Source organism: Sarcophilus harrisii, chromosome 4, assembly GCF_902635505.1.
Source record: "Sarcophilus harrisii chromosome 4, mSarHar1.11, whole genome shotgun sequence".
NCBI lineage: Eukaryota > Metazoa > Chordata > Mammalia > Dasyuromorphia > Dasyuridae > Sarcophilus > Sarcophilus harrisii.
In genome coordinates, this window is record NC_045429.1 from 98,160,124 (window position 1) to 98,173,486 (window position 13,363).

A 13,363-nucleotide genomic window follows, 5' to 3' on the forward strand; every position below is an offset into this window, starting at 1 on the left:
TTTGCTTTTCCCACAGTATAAAGTCCAGAGGAATCCCCATATAGGAATCCCAATGAGAACTGCCTCTGGAAGGTCCAGGATGAATGGAGAGGGTAAGAATTGGGGACCAAGGCGCACCTGAAGGATGACACTGTCAGGTTGGTGGAAGTTAGGTGCACTCCAGCGAGCACTGGGATTGTCTTGAGTAGCTGGCCACAAACCCAGAAGCTTTCGGCCACAGGTCAGCACCCTAAGTAAAAGCAATAGTAATGGGGTGAGCCCATGGAAAACACTGGACCAAGCAAATCTAGGTGTCATAGAGATCCTATCCATCATTTGTTTTCTACCTATCAACTTTGAACCACTATTGCCCCATGGGAGACACCTCTCTCTCTGCTCTCCAACAAATCATGGACTTGTCTTTCAACTTTCTAAAGAATATCTCCCCTATAAGTCTCGTATTTGTATCCTAGGAATGTGAATGAATGTGTGTGTTTTGATCCTTGATCTCTGGCTTCTACGTTTTGTCTTGTTTCTCCTCTCTTTGATCTCCCCCAAAAGTCTTGGGCTGTGCTCTGTACAGAGCCAGGAGGGAAGAGGTGGGGAGACCGTAAAAAGTTGGATAATTCCATCAATAGCTCCCAAAATCCCAAAGCTTGAAAGCCTCCATTCGGCTGCCTCTGGCCCAGGGGGGTACACCTACTGTCTAAAGTTGAAGAGGGGCGTGGTGACCCAGCCCAGGGCTTCAGGGACCCGTCGTTGCTTATTGGCCTCCGAAGAACTGCCCGGTGGTGGGATGGGCACGGCATAAAGAGTGGCACTCAGCAGTGTCTCCCGGGGCAGCCGATTGATCTGAACAGGGAAGCAGATCCTAAAGGGAAGGAAAATCCAGCTCAGGGAATAATGCCATGCACAGAATTTATTTTTCTCCATAAAACATTCCAAGAAATATTTTAGAAACTTTCAATTTGTTCCCATTCTTTTAGGGTGAAGGTAAGAGCTTGGAGAAATCATCCTCTAGAACTGGCAGAATCCCCAAAGCATTAGACAAAATGCAAGATTTTCCCAGAACCAAAGAGTATTCTTTCTCTCTGTGAACTCCAAAACAATGGTGGAGTGGAGGCAGAATCCCAACAGCTTTGAGAATGCCAGCTATGAGCCAACGGATCTGGTCCACATCAGGTCTTAGGGTAGACACACATCCCACTTGGTAGGATTCCCAACCTCTCTCAGGATTCCTCAGTCACGTCACCGAGAACCCCAATCAGCCACGTTCTCCTTTTTCCATCTTGCATCCCTTCCTGATTCACCACCACCACAAGGTGGGGAACATTATATTGTCTGTCTGCAATCATTCACAGCTCAGAAGAACTTTTCCTTGTGTGCCCAAAAGCCTCCTTTGTAGCCACATCTCCCCATACACTAAATTCTGAAAGCCAGAGTCCCCTTAAGGTCCTAGGATGCCTCCCAAGCCCCACCCCAGGGCATGGAAACAAGACAGACATCCAGACTTCCATGTATCCCATCCCTCGGACCTAGATCATGGGCCATCAGTGGTACCTCTCCCTCAGCCCCCACTCCCAGCTCAGCATGAGGAACGGGGTAGGGAGGACCTACTTTACCTTCCAAGTCGTTTCTGGGCCAAAGTCCACACTGTCACACCCTCCCGGCCTCGGGCCAGGGTGATTCATAGCCAAAAGGCACTGGCAGAAACTACCCCTTAGCTAACAGTCCCTTAATAAATGGCCTTTCCCCAAAGCAAGCAGCCCAGGGAAGCCCCACTCCCCTCTCTCCTCCAGAGACATCTCCATGTGGATCTGCTCCCTCCAGGGACTACGACAACACCACTCTGTCCCAGCTTCCTTTACCTTAGGGGGCCTATATGACTATAATTAGTCCCCTCTCCACCAGCCAGGGAACATGCCAGCCTGGGGCTTGGCTGGGAGCAGCGAGGCTGGAACTATTTTGAGAGTTGGTTGATCCCCCTTTTTGGCAACAGATGGCAGGGTCAGGTGACCCAACATCAAAGGAAATCAAAGATGGGATGACTCTTCTCCCCCAAGTGTTTCTCTATCCAGGGGCCGGTTCCTATGCCTTCTTCCGGCATAATAAAGAAGGGAGAAGGGAGAAAGGAGAGACATCTCAAGCCCAGGTCCTGCACTGTGACTGGCCATTTCTTTTGTTCAATCCTTACAAACTTATAAAAGCATTGCTCTCTTTTTCACCCACCAGGTGCACCTGCAGCCTCTCCCTGGAGGAGTAGGGAAAAGTGCGGTAAGAATGACCACTAGAGTTGACAACCTGCCCCCAAGCCTAGAATAACCTCTGTTTAGTCCTGCCTCCTATATCCTATTCCTTCCAGGAAATCTTCTCTGATAATAACCCACTAGTATCATTCTGGAAATACCTGAAAATATCTCTGTAATTAGTTCTATTTATGTGTTCTCTGAAAGGTAAGCTTGGGTTCTTTAATCTAAATCCCCAAACACCTAACCCAGGATTCCAACCCATGGAGCACATATTAGTTTGATTAAACTTTAATTGAACTTATTTTAGTTTAATTAAGTTTTTAAATACATTAATTAGTTTAGGCAGTCAGCAAACTAGAGAAAAAATTTTTTTAACCATGGTTCTCTTGGAATTGGGTAGAGAAGAGAATATATATTTCACCAAAAAAGAAAAGCCACTGATTCAGGGAGTAAGTCCTCTCTGCTAATTTGCCTACCTCACAGTGTTATTGTAAGAAATGCACTTTGTTGTTGTTTTTGCTGAGGCAATTGGGGTTAAGTGACTTGCCCAGGCTCATACAACTAGGAGGAATGCACTTTGTAAACCTTACAGAACTTACACAAATAGGCATTATTACCACTGCTAAGGATAATGAAATAAAAGTCTACTACCAGCTAGACAATAATAATAAATCTACTTTCTATTTGTACAATTCTATTTCAAAATTATGTCATAGAAAAAAAAATTTTTTTTTTGATTCTCACAATCACTGGTAGGCAGGCAATGTCTTATATTACAGATCAGGAAATTAACTGAAGTTTGGTGGGTTTTAAAAGTCACAGCTAGTCAAGTAGAACAGCATGAACTCAAACCCAGACAAGACCTGAAATCAAGCTCGCTCTCTGTGACACTGCTTATAAAACCATGGGCAAGGCTTTTACCTCTCTCAACCTCAATTTCCTCTTTTAAAAAATGAAAATAATAACACACAGGGCACTGGCTTAGTTATGAGGATCAAAAGAGATAATCTATACAAAGTACTTTGCAAGGCTTCAAGAGCTAGATAAATGTCAGTTGCTATTATTGTTATTATCCTACTACATCAATCTCTTAAGTTGAGATCTTTGAATATATTTTTAATATTTTGATAACAGATTTAAATATAATTGGTTTCCTTGTAAATCTTATGGACTTTAAGCATAAAAAAAAACTACTAAAGGAGTCCATATATTTGGGCAAAACTCACATTTCTCAATAATATTCCCCTCACCAGCTCTTTGATCTGTCCTATAAACCCCACTGACTTTGCCACCAGCAAGTTGTGTTCAGAGGGATGGTCATCCATAGCCCCTCCTTTAGGGCTATGGACAAGTCAAAAGGGCAAGGTTCCAGCAGTGGACAATCCCAGGAACTCAATAGTCCAGATACCTTAGTTTTTAAGGGGGTGTCTAAACTGCGACCCAAACACACTAACCCTAGTTGATTGATACAATGGACATTGCCTATCTCAAACTCTGAGGAAGCCATATGAGCCTGGGGGTTGGGGAGGTAGAGGGGGGCTTACTGTTGATCCCAAACGATGAGGTGGAAGAGATACTTATAGAAGTGAGCCTTGCGGGTCTGCAAGGGACTGCAGAGCTCCTTGCCACCATGGCTGAGGGAACAGGAGAGGTAGAAGTCTTCATAGCTACAAAAGGACACAGAAAAACAGATGAGAATACTAGGCTTCCCTACCCAGACCACCAATCTTACCTACTTCCCTATCATCGCCTTCTTTCACTGTGATTCTAGTCTGCAAGCTTCATGTGGGAATGAATAAACGGACAAAGGCCTGCCTGGTAGTCCAGCATGCACTTTCTCTAGCTAAAGTCCTTTCCAACTCTACAGGGGAAAGCACGGACACCCCAAAAAGGGCTGGAGGAGGGCAAGGGAGCAGGGAGAGCAGATCAGAAAGCCTCTGTAGAAGGCAGGTCTGGGAGAAGCAGCCTCCAACCTTTTACTTTTCCTCAGCTCAGGGGTGGAGTTGGGGCCCCCAGAATTGTCTTCTTTAATTCAGACTCGGCCAACAAGGACTCTCTTCTGTCTTACCTCCTAGTCCTTAATTTCTGAGTCGGCTCTTTCTCATTCCCCCAAACTAACCCGGCATGCCCTGTCTGTGTATGGGGGAGGGGGAGAGGAAGAGCGACATATGCCGCCATGAATGCCAACACATGGGGGTCCCTGTGGCTCATGACAGGTGCCTAGTGACAGGAGAGGTCAGAGAAGGCCCCGATTTCCCAGGCTGCCTCCTTTGTTCCCAGCCAATCGCCCAGAGGAATACATTAAGTATGGAACAAAGGGAAGGGCTAGGGGTGGGGATGAAGGGGAGGGAAGGGGTGGGATGGAGTCCTCGGGACTATCACACAGCCTAGTACACTGACTACTACACAGCCTGGTACAACTCCCCCGCGTCTCCTGGGGTCCCCCACTCACCCACCTCGGCTCCAGAAGAGGAACCGAGGATTACCAAGTGCATATCCCCCTCCTCCCAGCCCTATGGGCCTAGAGACCCCAGACAAAGGGTCATCTCCCCCTCCCCTTCCCCTTCCCCATTGTGTCTCTGCTGGGAAGTATAGCCATTGGCCATGGGGCATGCACTCTATCTGGGAACCGGCCATCTGTCACAGTCTCTCCCTCAGGTCCAGAAATGGGAGGGGGCTGGGATGCCTGCACAGACTAGAGAGAAGGGAGAAGACAGAGCCGGACTCGGAGGTTCTCATCCGGGTTCCACTGAACCATCTTTTCCCTTTTCCTTGGGAGCTCCCAGCCCTCTCCAGGTTCTAAGGTTTCTCAGCCACCAACAACTTACTGTGTTTAGCACTGAGTGACTTAGAGAACCCTCTGCCCGGCACCGAACCTGGAGTCAGGGGGCCTCAGTTGGAATGCCACCTGTGCCACTGTGTGCCAGGGAGCAAGCTGCATAAGGCAGGGTGCTGGGGAATGAGGTGGTCGGCCCGGATGATCCCTAAAGTCCTTCCAGTGCCAGAGATAACGCCTTATATTTTAGCCTCATTTTACAGAAGAGGAACTAGGAAGGCAGAAAGACTTATGGGATTTGCCCATGGCTGAGTGGCAGGCTTCAGACCCAGATACCCGAGCCAGGTCCCTGGCTCTCCTTCCACTATCCCATGAAGCCAAGGGGAGAAGATCTTTCAGCCCAGCAGTAATGTGGGCACCTTTAGGCAGGGGAAGCTGAGAAGAGAGGCGGAAGTGGCTCTGGCAACTCCTTTTCTACTTGAAACGGATCCAACCAACGTTCACAGGACCTCAGAACTAAAGCTAGAAGGGAGCTCAGAGCCTGGCAGTTTATTCCAATGCTCTTGTAAAAACAAATTGGGGGGGGGGGGAGACAACTGAAGATTAGGATGGGTAAGCTCATACAGATAGGGAGCAATGGGGTATGGATTTAATGGAGGTCCTTTGACTCCGGGGACCCATGGTTCTTTTCACCATATTCCACTGCCACCTCCTTGAGGGGACCCAGCCCTGAGGCTCACCTGGTAGCCCAGGTGATAGGAATTCTGTGAGTAGCATAAACTGTGAAGGCCAGGGGCCCAGAAAGGAGGCAGGCCTCCTGGACCAGCTCATGCTTCTGGTTCCCAGACACTACTGTCTGAAAGTCAGCATTGAATGTATTGCAATAGAGTTCCACCAGGTCCAAGATGGCAGCCGTCAATGCCTCCACTACCTTCTCTGTGAAAGAGGGAGAAAAGAAATGAGTCTCGACCCACAGCCCTGCACACATACCCCGGGGGTCTTCCTAGCAGGACATCAGTCAGGATGGGATGATCTAAGGAAACCTACCGAGGAATAGGGTCTTGGTTGGTTTTGTGCACTGTATAAGTTGACCTAATTCTCTCCAGGAGGGAGGGAAGAGCTAGTAACTTTTTCCTGAATCCTGCCTAAAGCACAATTGTAGAATCCTGGAGAGAGATGCTAAAATGGAAACTTGGGGGGAGTGGGAGAGAAGATGCCATTATAAGCTGAGCCAAGCTGCCCAGGAAGCAACTATCATCTCCCAAGGGTGAGTTTTCCATCTGGAATCCAGGCAATAACTATTCAGCTTCATTACCCTCTACCCCACCCTATCAATACCTCCCAGAACACAATAATGAGTAAAAATTATGAGGAGTTTATAGAAAAAAAATGTGCTGACCAGCTGTGCTCAGACTTTGTACTGGAAAATATGTATATACCAGTATGGCTACACACACACACACACACACACACACACACACACACACAAACACACACACACAAAATATTGAAATAAACTGGGGTGCTTTTCCCTAAGAAGCAGACGGAAGAAATTGCAGCCACTTATATTACCTCGGTTTTCCCTCACAGCCAGGACATTTGGATCCTGTTGGGGAAGAAAGAAGGCTCATTTCAGTGCCTTTACTGCCACAGTTTAGAGGCAACCCCTTTCCAGGTACCCCTAGCTGCCACCCGATGAGCAATGGATGAACGCCCTACCAGAAAGCTGCCCAACTCTAGCAAATGAAGAATTTGGTCACATCAGACTCAGTGACCCACCTTAGGATGGGCAAATAATGGAGCGGTGAATAGTCCTGTTCTCACCCTCCAACAAGAACATCAATTTGCTACCCCCTCAAGAATTCCTGAGACAAGGGAATGAAGCATTTGAGTGAGAAGAGCTACTTTTAAAGTAGACATCTAGTCATCCTGGCTATGAAGGAAGCGTTTCCCCAGTTCCAAATAGCCCCTGTGTCTCCCTTCCTCGCCTTTACCTTCTGAATTTTGGGTTGCATTCGAGAGGGACAAGGGGGCAGCTGGTTGAGGGCACTGGTGATCTCTGGAGACTCCACATCGGCCAGGGCATTGCAGATAGCTTTGACAGACTGGACCACCCTGTCAGCCTTCAGCGGGAAATCCCCCTGCAAGAAGCAATATAGGGAAGCTGGCAGACATGAAGGCCAGAGAGCTCCCCCTTCTTCCCTATTCTGCCTCATTCCCTTAGTTTCAAGAGAAAAGCTGACCTGAGAAGGTCAGAAACTTTTAGGTTATCAGGCCATGCTAGTAAAACCTAGAAATTATTTTCAAACATCATTCAGCTAAGTAAATCCTCACCAGACCACTTCTTGGGAATTGCCCATGCCTACTTCTCCCAAACCCACTTCAGGGTGACCCCACCCAATATTCCTCAGCTGAGAAAACAGCTGTCAGTTTATAGCAAGCAAATGCATTTAGGGTCTCCCCCTATCCCTCTTTGAGCTGACAAATTTCCAGGAAAATCAGTTAGATGGGGAACATGAATTAGACTACCTATTAAGATCACTCAGAGTCTTTTAATAATGCTCCATTTATATAAAGCTTAAAGGGTTATATAAATGGAGCATTATTAAAAGACTTTTGAGTCTTTTAAGCTTTATATAGCGTCTTCAATCATTCAAGCCAGAAACATCTACTCCTAAGGGTAAGGCATTACACTGAGCCCTAAGAATACAGAGACAAAAATGAAACAGTTCCTGTCCTCAAGGAGCTTACATTCAAAAGGGAAAGATAATATTTATACATGTATCTATATGGATATCTGCAATATGTGTGTCTGTATGTATTCTATTGTAGAAGTACACAATAAAGTAAGGGAAGAAGGGAGGGGTATTTTACATACACACACACATATATATAGTACTACTGATATGTGTATATTTTATGTACATGTTACAAATTTCATAAAATGTATATACGATGTTTTGGAAGGGAGAGCACTAGTAGCTATGGGGCTCAGAAAAAGCCTTAAGTAGAAGATGGCTCACTTTAGGAAAGTTAGGAGGCACAGTAGATAAAGCACTAGTCCTGTAGTCAAGAGGACCTGAGTTCAAATCCAACCTCAGACACTTGCTAGCTTTGTGAGTCTGAACAGGATACTTGGCCCTGTTTGCCTCAGTTTACTCATCTGTAAAATGGAATTGCAGAAGGAAATAACAAATCGCTCTAGTATCTTTTCTAACAAAACCCCAAATGAGGACCTGAAGATCAGACATGACTCAACAATAAAATCTTTCATTTTATAGATGAATAAATTGAAGCACAGAGAAAATAAGTAATTCACCTGTGTTCATATATCTAACTAGGTATCAGAACTGGCACTGGAACCCAGATCTCCTGCCTGAAAATCTAGAACCTATTCCATAAAATAACTTTGCCTCTCCAAATTCATTCAACTACTTCACCCACAAAATACCCCTAACATTCACTGGACAAGCTAGTTGATTGCCTAAGTCACTAGCCTAACGAGCAAGGCAAACATTCCTTCATCTTTAGTTCACACATTTTCTTCACCTTTAGTTCACACATTTTCTTAGGATGATAAGCCTTAAGATGACAGGAAAAAATAAAAATAATGATGATTGTTGGAGGGGATGCGGGAAAACTGGGACATCGATGCATTGTTGGTGGAGTTGTGAACGAATCCAACCATTTTGGAGAGTAGTTTAGAACTATGCTCAAAAAGTTATCAAACTGTGCATACCCTTTGATCCAGCAGTGTTACTACTGGGATTATATCCCAAAAAGATTATAAAGAAGGGAAAGGGACCTGTATGTGCACGAATGTTTGTGGCAGCCCTTTTTGTAGTGGCTAAAAACTGGAAACTGAATGGACGCCCATCAGTTGGAGAATGGCTGAATAAATTGTGGTATATGAATATTATGGAATATTATTGTTCTGTAAGAAATGACCAACAGGATGATTTCAGAAAGGCCTGGAGAGACTTACACGAACTGATGCTGAGTGAAATGAGCAGGACCAGGAGATCATTATATACTTCAACAACAATGACCAGTTCTGATGGACCTGGCCATCCTCAACAATGAGATCAACCAAATCATTTCCAATGGAGCAGTAATGAACTGAACCAGCTACGCCCAGAGAAAGAACTCTGGGAGATGACTAAAAACCATTATATTGAATTCCCAATCCCTATATTTATGCCCACCTGCGTCTTTGATTTCCTTCACAAGCTAATTGTACAATATTTCAGAGTCTGATTCTTTTTGTACAACAAAATAACGTTTTGGTCATGTATACTTATTGTGTATCTAATTTATATTTTAATATATTTAACATCTACTGGTCATCCTGCCATCTGGGGGAGGTGGGGGGGGGGAAGAGGTGAAAAATTGGAACAAGAGGTTTGGCAATTGTTAATGCTGTAAAGTTACCCATGCATATATCCTGTAAATAAAAGGCTATTAAATAAAAAAAAATAAATAAATAAAATTTTAAAAAGGATGATAAGCCTTAAAATGTTTTCCCCATAACGATGCCCTAAGATCAATAGTACAATATTATTATTCCTATTTTAGAGGAGAAAAATGAGAATTAGACATATGCATTGACTGGCATAAAATATGAAGTCAAACTAAATTATGCTTGATGTTATACCTGGGGCAGCTATTATTGGGCAGTGAATATAGTGCTGTTTGGAATAAGAAAGACCTAGCTTTAAGACCTCCCTTAGTTTCTTCCTCCATAAAATGGGTATAATAATGGAACCTACTTCATAGGATTTCTAGGAGGATCACATGAGATAGTGTATGGAAGTTACTTTACAAACCTAAAAGTACTATATAAATGTTGTTGTTGTTATCATTGTTATCATATATCTAAATGTAAAGTAAATTTATAAATCTTAAAGCACTAAATGAATTCTAGGTCTTGTTATTATGTATCTAAGTAACCTCATTTTAAAGATGAAGAATGAAAGGGATAAACATTCAGTAATTGCATAATGACTTAAAAATAGTGAAGTCATTTCCTTAAGGCCACTTTCTTACTGCCCTGGAAGATTACCAATGAGAACCAAAATTCTATTACAGCAGAATAATTCTGGTTATATCTGTACCAGCTCAAAATTCTAGCTACTCTACTGTAAAGAAGGCCCCCGACTCTGAACTGAGGGGGTCTCCATCCTATTCTGGTCCCCACAGAAGGATAACTCCCATTCCTGTGGAATCTAGAATGCTAGCACATCCAAATGACCCAGGACACAGACTGGGAGGGGAGACTATCCCCTAGCCCCATCCAGCACAGACTCACCTCAGCCAGCAGGAAAGCATCCACTTCATTATGAAAGGTGTCAAAGAGAAGACTCAGAGCCTGCCTGAGGATGTGGGGGGAAGGGGATGAAGAGAAATAGCAAAGATCAGGGCAGACATGGTAAATAGAAAGATCTATTCCTCCCTTTTCCCAGGACCAGGAGAGTTGGGAAGAGTTTGTATCACATAGTCCCCAAATTCTTCTGGCTTAGACATTTTCCCCCATGTCCCCTGAGTCCCACAAAGACAGAAGGAAAACATGCTACCTCCCCATCCTTCAATTCCATTAATGAACTAGAGAAGGGAATAAGAAAGCAAGAAGAGCCAGGGGGGTAAGAAACTGGAAAGGAAGTAGTGGGAGGAGCCCAAGACACAGGAAATGAGTGCCAGAAAGAATAAATCTTGGAGCGGGGCTATTTCCCTCACAATCCAATTCAGCGCTAATACCAGAGCTTCCCCTAGTTTGGAGACAGTTGACTGTAAAATCCAGAAGGATAGGGACCAGGTCTTATCTATTTGCTCTAGTGCCTACCACAGTGCTTTGCACATAGTACATAACGAATGGGGAAGCACAAGTGTCTTAAGCTGCTCCATCTTCTCCCCTATCAGCTCTTCCCAGGAGTCCACCCTCTCTCACCTGCTGATGGTCTGTTTGACAGGTCTCTCTTGAAGATGGATATAGTGGTTTAAGGTGGAGGGGCTCTGGTCATCATTCATCTGAGTGGAATAGGCAAGATCCCCATCTTTAGGCAATAATCCTACTCCACTCTCCCTAGACATGCTCCCTCATCACCACTGCACCCCTTACCCAACTCTCATCATCCACTGCCCCCACCTTATTCCCCTCCCAACTGCACACTCACAGTCCGGGCCAAATCAGTTCGAACATCCTTGCGTTTCATCAGCTGTAGCCGAATGTCAGTGTCAAACTTTCGACATTGCTGAATGTATTCGTGGCTGCCCAGAGCATGTTTGCTAGTAACATAGAAAAAAAGAAAGAGAAGGGAACAAAATAATTGCCTTACAAATATTATTTCATTTGATTCTCACAATAAACCTGAGCAGGGAAGTGCTGTCATGACTGCCATTTTACAATTGGGGAAGCAGTTAAGTGACCTGCCCAAGATCATACAGCTAATAAATGTCTGAGGCCAGATTTGAACTCAGAACTTCTAAAGCCCAAGCCCAGCACCATCTACAATACCACCTGTCTCAAAACCATCAAAAAAAACCATGGGGCAAGTTTCCTCACTCAAGGGACCTCAGAGGCAGAGAAAGCTATATAACCTAGCCTTGGAGGGAGAAAAAAGAGATCTTCTGTTTACCCTCATCTTGGTGCCTGGAGAAAAGTCATAGTTCCAAGCTTGGAAAAAAGAGAGATAAAGGTCTTTCTTTTAATTTAACTGAACAGGCAATTATTAAGTACCTACTAAATTTGACCCACCATGATGGGCACTAAGAAAACAAACATAAAAACAGTTTTCTTTCAGGGAGCTTACATTCTGAGGAGTGGAGAGATGGGGAAATAACAGAGAAATGAATTTTTAAAAATATATAAAAGTAAATACAAAATTTTTGAGTAAGGGAGAGGGCCACCCACAGAGAGCCACGGTTTTCTGTCTAAACACAAACATAAACAATCATTTGATTCTCACAATCCTGCTAAAATCCACCGAAGCCTTAGTTTGTACAGCCCTGCTACCTCATTTCCTAGGTGTTTGTTATCTGCATATTTAGCCTTTGCTCGTTCATTCAGCAGAATAGAAATAGGTGGCTAAGAAGAGCCAAGTGCACAGTGACTTATAGAGGGAAGGTCTGGTTGCTCCCTGAGCTCTGTGGTAACTGGAAGGGCAGAGAGGGGAAAACAGAGAGATGGATGGGGGCCTAAATGTTCAACACTGCAATGTCCCAAACCCTCATGATTAGGTCACACACAGGCTTCACAGGCTAACAACTATAAACACAGCACAGGAGCTATGGGACAAAATAAAGCAATATCACCAAGTTACCAGCTTGTCCTCCCTGCCTTGAGCCACATGCCAATCAAAAAGCATGTTACTCTCTGGGGGATCCTGCCCAATTCATGACTAATGCAGCAAACAGAGCAGACTTCCTCCAAAACTCCCACCTTCATCTTTTTCCTGCTATACATACTCCCTCTCCTCCTCCTCCTTTTCCTAACTCTTTCCTCCAGTGAGGTGATCCTCGGGTTTGCAGCAGCAGCTGTAACTATGATGGGTACCCAAGAAATCAGGCTTTGATATCGCCCTTCTCACCACACCCCACTCTAGCCACCCTCCCTCTGGGGGAAGGAGGTAACAGGTCAATAGAGAAAAAAAGTCAGGGGGAAAAGGAGGTACCAAAAAAATAACTCCATTTCAGCCTCCAGCTCAGCTGATCTCAACAGCTGGATAACAAGGTAGAAGGGAATTTCCTTCCTCAACACAACTGGAAACTTTGACTTAGAGGTTGTGGTGGGAAAGGCCTGAGATTTCCTTCCTTAACACATCTGGAAACCTTGACTAGAGGTCAGGGTGAAGAAGGAACTTCCTTGGAAGAGGAGGTAGAAAAATAACATGGCTAGGGCCAAGATCAGAGGCCAACATAGATCGAGGTAGGACCTTGAAATTCACTCTGTCCAAAAAATGGCTGTGATCTTGGAAAACCCTGAGTTTCAGAGGCAGTTACTCCAGAATCCTCCATGATTACTTTCAATACAGAACAAAGTAGGGAGGCAGGCTGTGACCAGAGGGAGGGAGTGTCCTGGGAGGAAGGAAGGAAGGAAGGTAGGTGGGGAGAAGAGGGAGGTGGGGAGCAGGAAACCCAGCCTCCTCCCCCACGGCCTGACTCCAAATTCTTATCTTGGAGTTCCGTGCATCCTGGAAGCAGCTGCTAAAGGGGGGTGGGGTTAGGACTAAGGCTACTTCAGGACTGGTTCTTCAGTCTGCTCCCCATTTTCCCTGCATGTTCCCTGTAGGCCAGATAAATACCCACAATCCCTAAAGTAAGTTCTTCTGAGGAAGAAGGATCTGAAGGAACCAGAAGCAGCTCC

General features: G+C 44.9%; 1 protein-coding gene across 2 annotated transcripts in view; it reads right to left on the reverse strand.

Moving 5' to 3' along the window:
- Positions 1-13,363, reverse strand: part of PIK3C2B (phosphatidylinositol-4-phosphate 3-kinase catalytic subunit type 2 beta) — a 76,365-nt gene that overhangs the window by 27,214 nt on the left and 35,788 nt on the right. For both annotated transcript variants that reach the window (XM_023501915.2, XM_023501916.2), the window contains 9 exons: positions 11,175-11,286; positions 10,949-11,028; positions 10,313-10,376; positions 6,999-7,145; positions 6,577-6,610; positions 5,745-5,940; positions 3,773-3,895; positions 683-850; positions 118-229 (listed from right to left, as the gene is read on the reverse strand). In XM_023501915.2, the coding sequence (XP_023357683.1) occupies positions 118-229; positions 683-850; positions 3,773-3,895; positions 5,745-5,940; positions 6,577-6,610; positions 6,999-7,145; positions 10,313-10,376; positions 10,949-11,028; positions 11,175-11,286 (1,036 nt within the window). The remainder of the gene's footprint in view (positions 1-117; positions 230-682; positions 851-3,772; positions 3,896-5,744; positions 5,941-6,576; positions 6,611-6,998; positions 7,146-10,312; positions 10,377-10,948; positions 11,029-11,174; positions 11,287-13,363) is intronic.